Genomic DNA, 14,247 nt, shown 5'->3' with positions numbered 1-14,247 from the left:
ACGCCAGAAAGCAACGAAGGCGCTGATGAAGTTTCTGCGAGCGACCCGCCTCGTTGAACGATTGTGACACTACTGTGTGCGCGTGTGTGTGTGTGTGTTTGTGCTTCTCTTCCTCCCTTTCCCATTTCTTTTTCTTACTTTCCTGTCTCCCCTTACCCCTTCCCCAGTGCAGGGTAGCAAACCGGATATGTTTTCTGGTTAACCTCCCTGCCTTTCCGCATTAAATTTTCTCTCTCTCTCTCTCCTTTTATCAACTTTATTACTAGTTTTATCGGGCAATTTGCTAGAATGCCGCTTCTTTTCCAAGAAAGCACAAAGGTGCTCCAAAAGATAGTGTACTCTAGAATGAAGTTGATGAAAAAAAGAAAGGAACAAGCAGGACACACTTGTTACGGATCAGGCAAGTCGTTGATCGCTTCGATTCAGGTCTGAGGCGTCGTTATGAGCGCAGTAACGTTCGTTGCTCTCGTTGCAAGAGATTACGGAGAGATTTTTTCGAACAGGGATTTCTCGAAATCGCGACAACTTTGTTGCGAGCTTCCACTGGGAGTAATAAGCGCAGAGAGAAATAGAATAAACAAGACGCAAGAAAGCTTGCTACTTGCGTTAGAAACAGGTCATATGATAACTTCGCTATAGGTATACTGGACACTGAAAGAAACGTGTATTACGCGCACACTGTGCGCACAAAGTCTATGAACAAATTGTAGCATCCTGTTGGTTGGAACTCTGTTCCAGAGCAAAAGGGGGGGGGGGTTTAAACACACCAACTTTTTCGCACAACCCCTTCCACTCCATGTTACTACATTCTTTTTTTATCGCTTTGCGCTGACATGATTTAGAAACTAAGCGGTACTACTATCTCAATATATTTCCTGGGCGCTTTTACTGTCAACAATGTCTACATACGGAAAAACGTGTCGCGGTGAAAAACGTGTCAAGGCTTTGGTACTCTGTCAGATTTGGGCAGGAATCTCGGCCACAAGCGTTTTAACTTGGCTCGGCGATGGGATTAACGTTGCAGTGGTAGTCATACTTGTACTCGCCGGAACAGACTTCGCCAGAGTCTATCACTACGATAGTTTTCACTAGCCAGAGGTTCGTTTTGATGGTATACAAAAGCCTGACGCAGTTCCAAGGTCTGATAAGTCACCTTCAAGCATATTACAGTGTGACTCTTCGTGCGTGTGCTAAGATATACTCAAGCCATAGACTAACATTTCTATTGAACATTCGCACCTTCTTTAAACATCGACGCATGCACTCACGCACACGCACGCACGCACACACGCACAAAGATAGAGAAAGAGAAACGGAGAGAAAAGAGAGCTTTGTCACAAAAAGATATGTATTTATATGCACATTGCATGGTAAACAAAAAAAAACATTAGTAGAGCGTGAATGTGTACATTTTGTGAATTTACATGACATTTCTGCCGTCACCAAACGAGACATTAGCCTAACAAATCCAAAAGGGCCGATAGAAAAGCTTCATGCGTGTCTCACAGTCGAAACCAGAGGTGCAGGACCAGTGCCTAAGGAATACCTCCTCACCTTAGAAGAAGAGCATCTCCGACAGAACAGATAGAAGCTCTGCGGAGCAAATGGAAATCTATTGAACCAGCATACGCGAACACTTGTGCTTAGAACTAATGTTCGATTATTTACAATACGATGTACTCTACTACGGGAGAGCAATGCACCTTTGGAAATTGAATCGGAAATGTGTATAGAAAGAGCGTTTTTACAATTTCTAGCACTTCGTACTCGATTATGAGAACGAGCAGAGAGCTGTGTCGATTGCAGCTAGAGAAAGCGTACAGTCTGGCACGTCCCAGACACATCGGTGTGTTTAGGACAAATGTCTGATGGTTTCGAGTAAGATGTATTCCACTGTATATGGAAGAGCACAAAGGTAGTGTTCAGAAAAAGTGTTGAATGATCTTAAGTACTTCGTACTCAACAATGGGAGAGCTGTGAGTCGTCTCGATTGATTACACAACGATGTTCACAACTATATCTATAGAGTAACGACAGCTTCTTTGGAAAAAAAATTTGGCAGATCTCACGTACAGTGGGAATCGATGATGTGCGAGGCACGAATGAGGAACGAGGACTGAGGAAGGAATTTATTCACGTCACGTGAGGCCAAATTTAATGTGTGAACCTAGCGAAACAGCCGCGAGCACTCCATGAACGTGGTATTTTGTCATGTTATTACTTGTTCCGCGTGTAATGATTATCTTGTTCGCACCAGTCATATACCTTCATAACTTATTGACGTCACGTAACTCCAAATCTGCTATATGTGGAGCTAGCGAAACGGCAGCGAGTGCATCATGAAGGGCCCAATATATTCTAACGTAACGTTGACGCAAACGCACGCTGGGCACAGTGACGCTACGTTAGCAAAACGTGAGCACTCTATAGTCTGATGCCAAGCGCGACCAGCGCCCGTCGTCGCGGCCCGACGGAAACCGGCGCGAAATGCGACATGCTGCATTTGGCGCCAATGCGTTACCCAGACAGCACTGCGTCTGCCTTTTTTTTTTTCGAGAAGGAGGGATGCCGGACGCGCTGAAGCGCGCATGCATAAAAGCAACGCCGCGTGTGCCTGCGAGTATATGGCAGGATCTGCGCCTGGCGTGGCAACGCCGGAGTGACGCGACGTAACGAACGCCGGCGCGCACGCGCGCCGGGTCACGTCGAAGTGTATTGGTGCCTTGACTGTGGCATGTAGTCATGTTCTCACATGACACGCATCTCACGATTATCACGTTTCTACCAGTCACATACCTTCGTCATCCATTTACGTCACGTAATACTAAGTTTGGCATATGTGAAGCTAGCGAAACGGCCGCGAGCGCATCATGAGTGTGGCATGTAGTCATGTTGTTACATGACACGCATGTCGTGATTATTATGTTTGGATGTGTCATGTACCTATGTCGTCCGTTCGCGTCTCGTAATACCGAATTTAGTATATGTGAAGCTAGTGAAACGGCCACGAGTGCATCATGAGCGCAGCATGTAATGTTGTTACATGACACACATCTCATGTTTATCATGCTTGCACCAGTATCATACTTTCGTCATTCACTTACGTCCCGTGTGTAATACCTAATTTTGTATAAGTGAAGGTAGCAAAACGGCCGCTGGCGTATCATGAGTGTGGCATGTAGCCATGTTGTTACGACACGCATCGCGAGATTACCATGTTTGCACCAGTCAGATACCTTCGTCATCCGTTCACATACCGTAATACTAAATTTGGTATATGTGACGCTAGCGAAACGGCTGAGAGCGCATCCTGAGCGTGGCATGTAGTCATGTTGTTACATGACACGCATGTTATGATTTTCGTGTTACGGTCTGTCACTTGTGTTCGACATGCAATCATGTCATACCATAGCAGTTTTGCAACATGTCATGTGAACGAAACTACCGCAAGAGCAGCAAGGCCATGAAACGTAATTCGCAACATTCATGACACACATAAAATAATTTTGATGTTACGACTAGTCAAATATGCTCGCCATATAGACATGTTATGCCATACGAAGTTTGGTATCGATACCATTATCCAAACAGCCAGGAAAGCTAAAAGTCGTAGGGGGCTAGATGGATGGATGAATGGATGGATGGATGGATAGCATAGAGAAATAAAAAAAGGTGAAGAGTGGACACTCCCATAGACCCCAGCGGCCCAATCGACTCTTGCACACCTAGTGGTTGATGAGAGCAAGTGGCGTGCGCTTCCGGTTTCGGTTTCACTGGCGCAAATTTTGAATTACTTTGCATAACCGACGTTTGGCTATGACGAAAATTCATGATTTCAGACCACTATTCATCGCCCAAATGGATAGTTTTTGTAGGTCGTTTTGATTTAGCGATTCCCTGTTTTGTTTTGTTCAGTGGTTCGTGCGAATCGGTCGTGACGTAATTTTTATTTCGATTAAGTTATAATAAAAAGAGATGCAGGTAATGATTATTCACTACGGTTTTATTCATCGCGCTTGTGTTTTTCTTTTGGAACAAGTGATCAATGTATATATCAGTCAAAGAAACAGAGCATCCGCAATGTTTTATTCAGAGGCAAGGTAGAGTATGAGAATATAAAAAGCACAATATGACAAAGGTAGACAACAAATGCATCTCGCCTTACAAATAAATTGTAACAAATATTGTAACAAATACATAGAGAACACAGACAACGCACACATCGCTAGAGTTGGCAGAAGCCGAGAAGCTGGTCAAGTATGACACACCGGGCCAGTGGGTAAGTAAGGATCTATGGCAAAAACACAGCGCACAGTGCTGATGAAGAAGGAAGAAGTGACATATACACAGCAATGAAGTCGCGAATCACGCCTGGGCTTAACCGAAACAATGCATAGAAAAAAAGAGCGCTCAGAAACCACACGACACAATATAGCAGAAAGGCAAAGGTGTAGTGTGCTGGCTGTGCTTAAGAACAGCTTATCGAAAATGAAAAAAAAGCGGACTTGATGCCTGCTTGTCCTCAGAAAGGTAGGGCTTTGCAGCTTGCTCACTACGTGAAAGACAAACTTTATGCTACAACACTGGCAGGTCTTGTGGCTTTTGTTATGCGTCGCCTTCATCAAAAACTAAAGATCCCAAGTGATTTGCGTCTGGGTGTTGCTGTGACGCTTGCGAGCTAAAATAGATTGTAGTCATCACTTTATCCAGAATTGTGGACTTTAATTGGTGCTACGAGAGCGGTATTACAGGGCTAATAAATAGCAGAAGGAAACCACTTTGGCTCATTATTTTTCACAAAGGCTCTACATCGTACGTTATCACTCACAAGCTATATAAAAATAAAATGGCAGCGTCCGCAGCCCCATCAAACGCTACAAGTTTGGGTATTCTTTTGAAAATTTTGATGGGCAAGATGAGGAGGTTGATGAGAAGCTAAAATACGAAAAGCGTGATAACATGAACCGTGCCCACTTCATACTGTGTTCCTTACCCGCTCGAAGACATTTCAACAAGCGGTTTTGTTATCGATATATTACTTGAGCTGGAGAGATAAAGCATACACAGTGACCAAGCGACCCACAGTAAAGTGTACAGTTCGCCCGTATTTGCTACAAAAAATACAGACAGGATACCCAACATTCTTTTTAAGGTTATGCAAATCACTTCGAGCGAATACACAGTGTTCGTACTCCTCATAGCGTGTAACCAAAACAATGAATGCAACGAAGGAGTGGTTAGTCCAGTTGAACTGAATATAAGCATATAAGACCATAATGAAGTCTGCTGTAACGAAGTAATAACATAACAAAGCTATTGCAAGATTCGGCTCAACTCGAATACTTTAGTGTAAACCCGCTGCTAATTGCTAACCTTTGAACTTGTCAAGCTGTATGCCCAAGATTGAAGACTGGAACCTAACCCTGTCTAAGTTTCGGTTCACAAAACGCACATGCCAACATAAACGAACCCGGCAAAACATTTTCAGAAACTTAGCGCGACACCCAGCAGAGCAGAAATGAAAATCGCCAACACTTGACAGATGGTGATACAAAACATCGCACACTTTCAGGTGATGTGCAGTGGCCTCAATTATGGCAAGAAAGTGAGATTCAAGTTGTTGTACTATGCAAAAGCTGCTTCTGATGGCACAGTGAGATTCCCAAAATGTTTGCTGGGAACGTGGTATGCTTTGAGCATTGTGAAATACTGGTGGGTACCCTTAAGCGTCTCACTGTCGTCTTTCAGTAACTGTGGGCAACTGCAACCGTCACATGCATTCCGAAGGAAGTGTTTGATGAGAAAACCAGCTACATAATATGCAGCGGAGTCATCGATAATATGGGAGTGAATGTTTGTCGCAAGTTCAGAGAGATCGTCTAGAGCGGGAAAGTCGTCAGGCTGTGGCTGTGCACACTCCTCATTATCCACAAGAGACGCCCTGGTGAAAGAGAATGGCGAAAGCTGCTCTTGGAGGAGGTCACATTCATCATCCTCGACATTTCCGTATTCTGACAGCTTGAAGAGTTTTCTTATGCAGATGTGCTTCAGGCCACAAATAAATTGTGCTACATTGGGGTTGGTGTTGCAACCCTGTTTTTGCCTAATGTGGCCAAATATGTTCTCCAGAGGATCCTGTTGAAGCCTGCGTGTTAACAGGTATTCAAAATTGTAATTTTTGGAGAGGTCGTCCCATAGTTGACAAATTGCCTGAATTGTAATTTGCCAACCTACGATGGTTTGTGGTTGACGTCTGCCAACAAACTGCCATGATGCAATCCAGGGAAGCTGGCCTCGGAGGAAGTCAATCAGCTCTGAATCATTTTTCATGATTGCATGCCGCAGCTTTTGCGAAGTTCTTTTTTTACTCGAGCTGTTCAAGGCATCGAAAATCCTGTCCATACGATCACAAAATTGAGCTGTAGTGATGGCCGAGGCAGGCAGCACCTTCGCATACACCATTGCCGTGATAGCAATCGAAACTGATGCACTGAGGACCTGAGTTGCTCTGCTGACCTTCATATTAGAAAAAGGTTTCTGATGAACGTGCCGTTCAGTCAACTTTGGAGCCAATCGCAACCGCAACTCATGTGAGGATTGGTAAAGGCTTACAATGTGCGACCAGTTAACGATGTCATCCCCAATGTATAACTTGTGTGCTTGGACATTATTGCGCGTTGTTTTAATTAAATGCGGAACATCATAAATGTAGTATACCCGCTCACCAATAACTTCAAAAAAAGGCTTTGCTACAGTCACTCTTAGTTGGTTAGCGAGACTTACATTTGAAATGCCCTGGTCACAAATGACTGCTTTCACTGCAATATTAATGCTCCTAAGCTCCAAAATGAGTGACACAAGCAAGTTATGCATAACAGATGATGGTGTTGATGTGTGCCCTATAGTAAAAGCAACCGGTTGAACCCACTTTCTCGAAACACCAACAAGCAGAAAAACCAGTGCTCGATCAGCGATGGTTGAAGTGCGATGAGTGCCATCATCTGCAAAACCCTGGACAACGTCTCTTGAAGCATCATAGTACAAATTCTTTTTGAGTGCTATTTCGTCAAAAACTAAAGCGCACACTCGGTCCCGTTCATTCCAAGCATGAGTATTTGTTGCAATGGAAGTAAGGATTCCTGGAATTATGCCTGGAGTCATCTTTACATTAGCTAGCCACCTCCTTAATGAACGCCGGGAGGGCAAAGAAAAATATGGAGCCAGAAATCGGTATGCTCGCGGACCTCGGAAGTTTAAGTGAAGAGCGAATTTCTTGAACCACACGGGAAACCGCTTGCCCTTGCGTTTGGGCCTCAAGCGAACATGTGCAGAAAGAAGTTTAAAAACCTCCTCGGTGACGTGCGGTCGGATAACTTCAAGGGCTTTCGAAGTCGATGACGGTGCTTGGTGAGGCTGTCTCTGCAGTCTTTTGATAGTTTTCCGCTGTGCTGCTACTTTGGCTTGCAGATGTTTAATGGTTTGCTTGTACTTCATTGATGGAGGCATTGTCGCTGGCACACAGGAACGCACTGCAATAAACAAAAAAATTGATGTAAAAGCGAAGAACAACTAATCCCATACGAGCACTTTCCTCGCTCTTTCAGACCCAAGGTGCACAACTTTCTGTGATACAAAGTTTTCGATTCTACTACCTAAAAACAAACCATTCACAATGTTGACAATGCACAAAAAAATGAAAATCACTGAGAGCCCACCCCTACTTTTTGTAAGTGCACACGTATTGTCCTTTTGAGGATAGTTTCCTCAGAATGTCCTAAACATAAAATAGCACATTAAAAACTGCTGCAATAAAAGCATAGTCACAATTATCTCTAAGGCACTCAGGCGTGGAGCTGTTGGCGGAGACGTCTTCTGGAGGGTCTTGTGAAGCTTGTTCAGTGCCTCGGACAGTGCTGTCGGAACAATCTTGCGAGCGGCCTGCGGAAGTCTCTATATCAATCCACTCTGGTGTTGAAGTGAACATACAACTTACCGGCCACACAGGTTCCTTTTGTGACAGCTGAACGACTGGTTAAGGTTTTCTCCGGCAAGACGAAATCAGCAAAAATTCTTTCACCAGCTACAAGGGAGCTGCCACCTGCAGAGGTTTTGGTCAACAGTCAATTTGGGTTAAAAAAAAAAGAAATCGCGACACTGAACGCACCCTGTTCATCGGGGCACCTCAATGTGTGGGAGCCGCTTTTTGAAGCCTCTACCGCAGGTCCTGAAGAAATGAAATTACGACAATGTGTCAGTAAGAGGCTTAAAATAACACAAACTGAAGCTCATCCGCACCTTGCAGTGCAGCTTCTGCAGCCATGTCACAGTCACTACTTGAAGCGACGCTCAGAGAACCTGCATATATGTGCAGTTGGTACAAGTTACAAAGCTTGTAGCATGGGGAAACTTAAACAGCTCTTTCAAACGCATAAATTGGTCGAACGTGGAAGAAAAGAGACGGCACCAACTAGGAAACAAGTAATTTGTGATTTTTGGAATTATCAACAGTGGCAGCTTTCACTGATGAAAGGTATACGTACATGTGCACTCAGTCTTGAATATAACGTGAAATAGCCCTTTAAAGTCTTTCAAAACAAGTTGCGCAGGTCCAGAGCATCAAAACATGACAGAAATGTAAAGCTGCTGTTAGGAAGGTAATAGCCCACAATTCACAGAATTTAAGACTTTCCAAGTGTTACTTCTGTAGTGAGGTTTCTCCATCGGCATAAAAAAATCTTCACGGTTAACTGTCGCCACTGATTCAATACAAGTGGCTGCTATTGCACATATTTGAGTTTCAGTCAATCACTTACATGGTGCAGCTGGTTGCACACTGGGAACAGCCATTCTTGTAAGCCTTGTGTGCCCAGGGTCCATGAAACTTTGAGCAGTAAAATGGTCGCTACAAACCCTGTACGTTGCGTACAATAGGCTGGCCGGCTTACTCAGGAGATCATCGCGTCCAGCATACTGCATCCATGCTTTCATCCTGCATTGGCAATGAACTATCAGCTGAAAGAGGAAGTGCTTGAATAGTGATTTTTTATTGTTACCCTCACTTAGCAAGTACGAACAGTAAGCCTACAGACATGCAAACCATACAAAAGCTTTAACACACCTGCCGTCCCGTGGTACGCGGAAGAAACTCGTCCCAGGCTTCTTGTGGGTTCTGCCATTGTTGAAGCACCACGATACACAGCAGTAGCTGCCGTAGCTTGGACCGCCGGACGGCATGGCGTCAGCGCGGTCTGAAAATGTTAGTAAGTGGATGCTTCGCTGTCAAATTACGAAAAAGATATGTGCACGTCATAAGTGTACCAGCAAACCCCTTTGAATGATTAGCTAATCGATGCACAATACAAAACCAGTGATACATCTCTGACCCATAAAACTCTGACTTACAAAGATATACGTCAAGACCACGAACAAAGATCAGAAGTTTCCAGGCCGCTATCCCTTGTAATGCAATGGTATCGCGGCCTGAAAACTTTAGAACACATTCGTGCGTACGCAGTATCAGCAGTACATTGGGAAGAAAAATCGTAGTTGAAATTTGTGCGGTAAAATCATATTGGAAACGTAAAAAAAATTGTGGGCAGCTTGCACTAGTGGCACAAGGCTAGCGAAGAAACGAAGATGATGGCCACTTGGCTAGTCCAGATTTGCCTCCGGCACACCAAGAATTATTCGTGTTCCGAGCCTTCGGGAAACGCGTCGTGAAGCATGCGAGGCCCAGCGAACTATTCTCAATATTTTGCACCGAGCCACCGAGCCTATGACCTAGCTGCCCAGCTATGCTCAGCGCACAGACGCTCGCGTCCATGGCAGACGCAGCACGCGTCGCCTCGGCTTGACGCCGTGCCGCCTTTGCTATACTGCATACGTTGCACAATGTTCCCGTCTAGCCGCCGCATAGAGCCACAAACTTTCTTTTTAGCGAACCTCCCAGTCCTTAACAAGCTTCAGAAAAAGGTTACAACTGCGTGAATGAGACGCCACGTAAGAAACAAACTCGCACACACGAAGCGCAACGTGTGTGTGTGCATCTTTCTATGATTGTTGCATGGTGTCTTTTTCGCGCAGGCGTAACCGTTTTCTGAAAAAATGACCCAACAAGACCAACAACATGTCATTCAACAAGCTTCGCTTGAAAACGTGCCTCACCTGTTATCTCACGCTTGAAAACGCCGACGCAGCCGACGTTGACGAAAGCGACGAATGCTTCTCGCCGTCAGTCATGCATGGGCTTGTCGCTGGGTAGATGGTGTTTATGACAGTACGGCTGAAGAAAAATAATCGCGTAAGGTGTGTTGAATAAATCGTTTTTATGTATAAAGAACATACCAAATTTGGGCGTGTAATTATTAATTTGTGAAAACAATTCTGTTGCATTGATTATAACTGTGTTTTTTTGCGCTTGCGCCCTCTAAAGTTTGGTGGAAGCACTAGTTCGTTACGTAGTCGTGACGCACTTCCTGAGGCCAGGTTTTGCGGAGTGTCCGCTCTTGTCTTCTTCTTTCTCTATGTGGATAGGCTCAAAGTCGCCGAAGTTCTTTAAGAAATGCTTCTCATTTAAAAGTGGTTGAAGGCTTCGAGAAATAGGTACTCTTCTATGGGAGAGCATAAAGCCGTCCCGTGGGCCACACACTTGATGAGGCGACGTTTACAAAAAATGGGCATGAACGAGTTTTCAGCGAAGCACTGAAGATAAAGACAAAAAGAAAACAGCACTCGCCGTTCAGCAATGAACTTTTTAGCAATGAATGATCAGGTGGTTTAGGACATGCGTACAATCTTGGTGTTCGTGATTCCTCCAAGTTTCCCACGTGTACGACGGCTTCGGCTGTTCTTGATTGCCGAAAGGTATCGCCGAGATTGCAGTTCTGTCTTCTCGCTTTGCGCCACACACTCCCTGGCATCGTTCTTTTAGGCAAGGTGCCAGTCTCAGGACTGGCCCGATTAGAAAAGGATTGTTGATCCCTTTGGCATAGGAATTGGTATGACACGAAAGTAAATCAGACTTCTACAGATTTCCAAGGTTAGTTAGTGTTCATGATGAAATGGAGCTAGGTACTATTGTACATAATATCTACGTTGAAGTCTCCGGCAGCATAAAGGACGGACAGACAGATACATGGACGTACGGACGCAAGGATGAATGCGCGGGTGTCACGGATCCCGTTAATTAGGGAGGCAATCGCCGGGCTAATTCGAAGGGCCGAAGTATCGGCCCCCCGAACCGCACCAGGAAAGCGTGGACAATTAAAAAGTGGTCCTATTTGGCGTGCCAGCGAAAGCCGGCTGTGGCTCAAAGAACAAGTCAGAGCCGAGAGTTGATAAACAAAAGAAAATTATATCCTCAATTATGGCAGATCAAAACGATACACAAGTATGCACACTCGACAATAGTTGAATACAATATGTCACCAATCAAACAATGTACTACACAGTACAATCAGCCACTCTCGAAACAACGGACACAGACAACAATACGCACTACAATGCAGTCGTATGCATCGAACAACCAAGACACTTAAAGACTAAAGAGTTAGAAAACTTATTCAGTCCAAAGTTCTTGGAAGAAAAGTCTGGATGATACTCTTCCGAGAATCATTCAAAGTCCAGCGTTGTTGTCGTTCCGCTGCCCCCGAAGTTTCTCTTCCAGGGAACCTCGCGTCTTCATTTGGCCGCTCTCCAAGCTTCAAACTTCTTCGCCGGAAAAACGTCGGCTTCCCACACGCAGCTGTTGCCACGCGTCTTCGCTCGATAGCGGTAGACACACACTCTTGCCTGTAGCTCGAGCATTCACCCCTCAGGTGGAAATCCTCTTCTTCTCCTCCTTTGTCACGGAAGACGAAAGGCTTCGCCCACAAGGCGGAACACCCTACGCACTCTGGCGCATACTTTCTTCTTCTCCTGTTTTGTCACTAAGGACAAAACCTTCACCGGCAGTCGCGGCGGAATACCCTACGCACACTGGTGTTAACTTCCTGCTTCTCCTGATCTCCCATCTCGGCTGCTCGGTTAAATACCTTCCACGCGAGATTCCAGAAAATTCTCATCATTTCGTCGGTGCAATGCGCAGCGAACGCTGGGGGAAAGGGCGAGACGGTACGGGTGTCGTCCGCGACGGATGACTCCACCCGGCATCACCACGCCCCTTTCCATAGAGAAACTTCCAGGGCTTGCTTGGCCGCTGACGCGAAGAGGTTTCGTCGGCGAACCTACGCTTCCGAGGGAGAGAGACGCGCGCCCATGGAGTCTTTGGATGTTCGTTTTCTTTTTTTATCGTTGACCTCGCGGCGTCACTTTGGTGTTTCGTCGCGAGAATTTGGCGGCGCGCCCTTTTTGAGCGCTCGTTTTGTGACAGCGGGAGGACAGGTGCACAGACTGATGGATGGACGGAGCGATGTATAGATGGACAGATGTACAGATGCATGGACGTTCGGACGGACTGATGAACGGACAGATGTATGGATGGGTGGATGCTCGGACGGACGGACAAATGGACGGACAAACGGACAGACACAACTAAGGACACTGGATGGCCCAATGCACAGACGGACAGACAGATGGACGGTGAGAGCTAGGTCTATTAACCTATATGTTGAGGAGAGCTGGCAGGGCAACGCAGCTGGGCGGCTTGAACGAAGCGGAGGAAGAATAAGGGGAGAATAGACCAGCTTACCCGACCAACGGGTGTTAGCTCTCCGTGTCTGTTCTTTGCAATGTGTATCTTGAACTATCTGTGTACGGTATATCCAACATTCGTGTTGTCGGTTCAGCGGGAAGCTAGGACACCTGCATCAATGGACATCATGAGTCTAAGGGGCTTCGCTCTAGGAGTTTTGCGCACATCAATTAAATGTTTCATTTAAAAAATTGAAATTATAAAGCTATAAGTTTATTTGTAAAGCTGCAAAACTACTGATGCCACGCAGAAACTGCAGACAGTTCACATTTCTCAGCGAACAGCAACTCCATGAAGTAGCACCACATATGGACATAAGTAACCTATGTAGGGCATTACTTTTGCAACGTGAATGGCTGCGGTAGCCGCATTTTCGATGGAGGCGAAAACGTTTGAAGCCTGCGTGCTTAAATTCAGGTGCCGGTTAAAGAACTCCTGGGGGTCGAAATTCACGGAGCTACTAATAAAGGTGCCTCTAATAATAATAACAATAATAATAGTAATGATAATAATGATAATAATGATAATAATGATAATGATAACGATAACGATAATAATAATAATATAATAATAATAATAATAATAATAATAATAATAATAATAATAATAATAATAATAATAATATTAATGATAATAATATCATTATTATTATTATTATTATTATTATTATTATTATTAATATTATTAATATAGCCAATTATAAATTATTATTATTAGTAGGAGTAGTACTTGCAATGTAAAATAACACCACGTACGAGCATTGGTAACATACTTAGCACGAGTACGACTACTACAGCGTAAATAGCATTTTCAAAATAGCTATTCGACCACAAAAGTTTCGCGACAACTTTTGTTACGAGGATCTCAGCCACTCCGGTTTCAAATATCAATACTACGCACTAACATATAGTTGCCCCGATATCGTGTAATATGATACAACCAATATCCGCACCCCCCCCCCCCACACACACACAAAAAGAAAGCTGTTGAAAGGACGTGCAAGTGAAGCCCACTATTAACGCCGTGGTAAAGCAGGCACCGATACAATGGACAAAAAAGAAACTTGCGCAATGTACTGTGGTATGTTGCTCCCATTTTCTGAGGCGGCAACGAGAAACTAACTACTGCGCGTATCATGGATCGTGAATGCACGACGTTCGCAAAACAGTGGTATACGGTTTCAGCTGATAAATGAAGATAGCCCATTTCTCAGTCGTGATGCTTGGCTCGACGTTGAGGGAAAAAAGGGGATTTCGCGAAGCCTAATGCATCCCTATAAGCGAAGCACGTTGGTGTTTATGACCATCACGTCGCTCGGGAAAAAGGATCAAGAGAGATGCCGGCAGTATCGATCTATTTGCCATGCACGCGGGTACGCGTGTAGATGTTGTGCTTTGGAATTCACCCTGCTTAATAAACGAACCACTGAGTGCTTAGCGTTTTGCCCTCGGGATCTGACGGGGGTGCATTCTCATCCATTAGAAGCCCAATCCAACGCTCGCAAACAGTTCGTACGCCTCCATTAATCATATCCCCAAAGACGATGCCTCACTATG

General features: G+C 44.8%; 2 protein-coding genes across 2 annotated transcripts in view; one reads left to right on the top strand and one right to left on the bottom strand.

Annotated features, from left to right (window-relative positions):
- The window catches only part of LOC119162218 (endothelin-converting enzyme 1), a 161,905-nt gene that overhangs the window by 31,674 nt on the left and 115,984 nt on the right, over window positions 1-14,247 (top strand). The gene's annotated exons all lie outside the window — the stretch shown is intronic.
- On the bottom strand, window positions 7,775-9,432 carry LOC142802768 (uncharacterized). The gene is made up of 6 exons (XM_075887803.1): window positions 9,119-9,432; window positions 8,814-8,989; window positions 8,296-8,355; window positions 8,165-8,224; window positions 7,994-8,098; window positions 7,775-7,938 (listed from the first exon to the last, which is right to left on the bottom strand). Exons 1-6 carry the CDS (start codon window positions 9,232-9,234, stop codon window positions 7,775-7,777), a joined length of 681 nt encoding a protein of 226 aa, XP_075743918.1. The 5' UTR covers window positions 9,235-9,432.

This window comes from Rhipicephalus microplus, chromosome 3, assembly GCF_043290135.1.
Source record: "Rhipicephalus microplus isolate Deutch F79 chromosome 3, USDA_Rmic, whole genome shotgun sequence".
NCBI classification, from domain to species: Eukaryota; Metazoa; Arthropoda; class Arachnida; order Ixodida; family Ixodidae; genus Rhipicephalus; species Rhipicephalus microplus.
This window is presented reverse-complemented; position numbering and strand designations above follow the sequence as displayed.

What these genes read in the sequence shown, in the direction of transcription:
- LOC142802768 (XM_075887803.1), bottom strand. Translation starts at nt 9,234, where the DNA reads ATGCCGTCCGGCGGTCCAAGCTACGGCAGCTACTGCTGTGTATCGTGG. An exon ending in CGCGTACCACGGGACGGCAG is followed by an intron (nt 8,990 to 9,118) that starts GTGTGTTAAAGC and finishes TTGCCAATGCAG; the next exon opens with GATGAAAGCATGGATGCAGT. An exon ending in AAAAGGAACCTGTGTGGCCG is followed by an intron (nt 7,939 to 7,993) that starts GTAAGTTGTATG and finishes AGACTTCCGCAG; the next exon opens with GCCGCTCGCAAGATTGTTCC.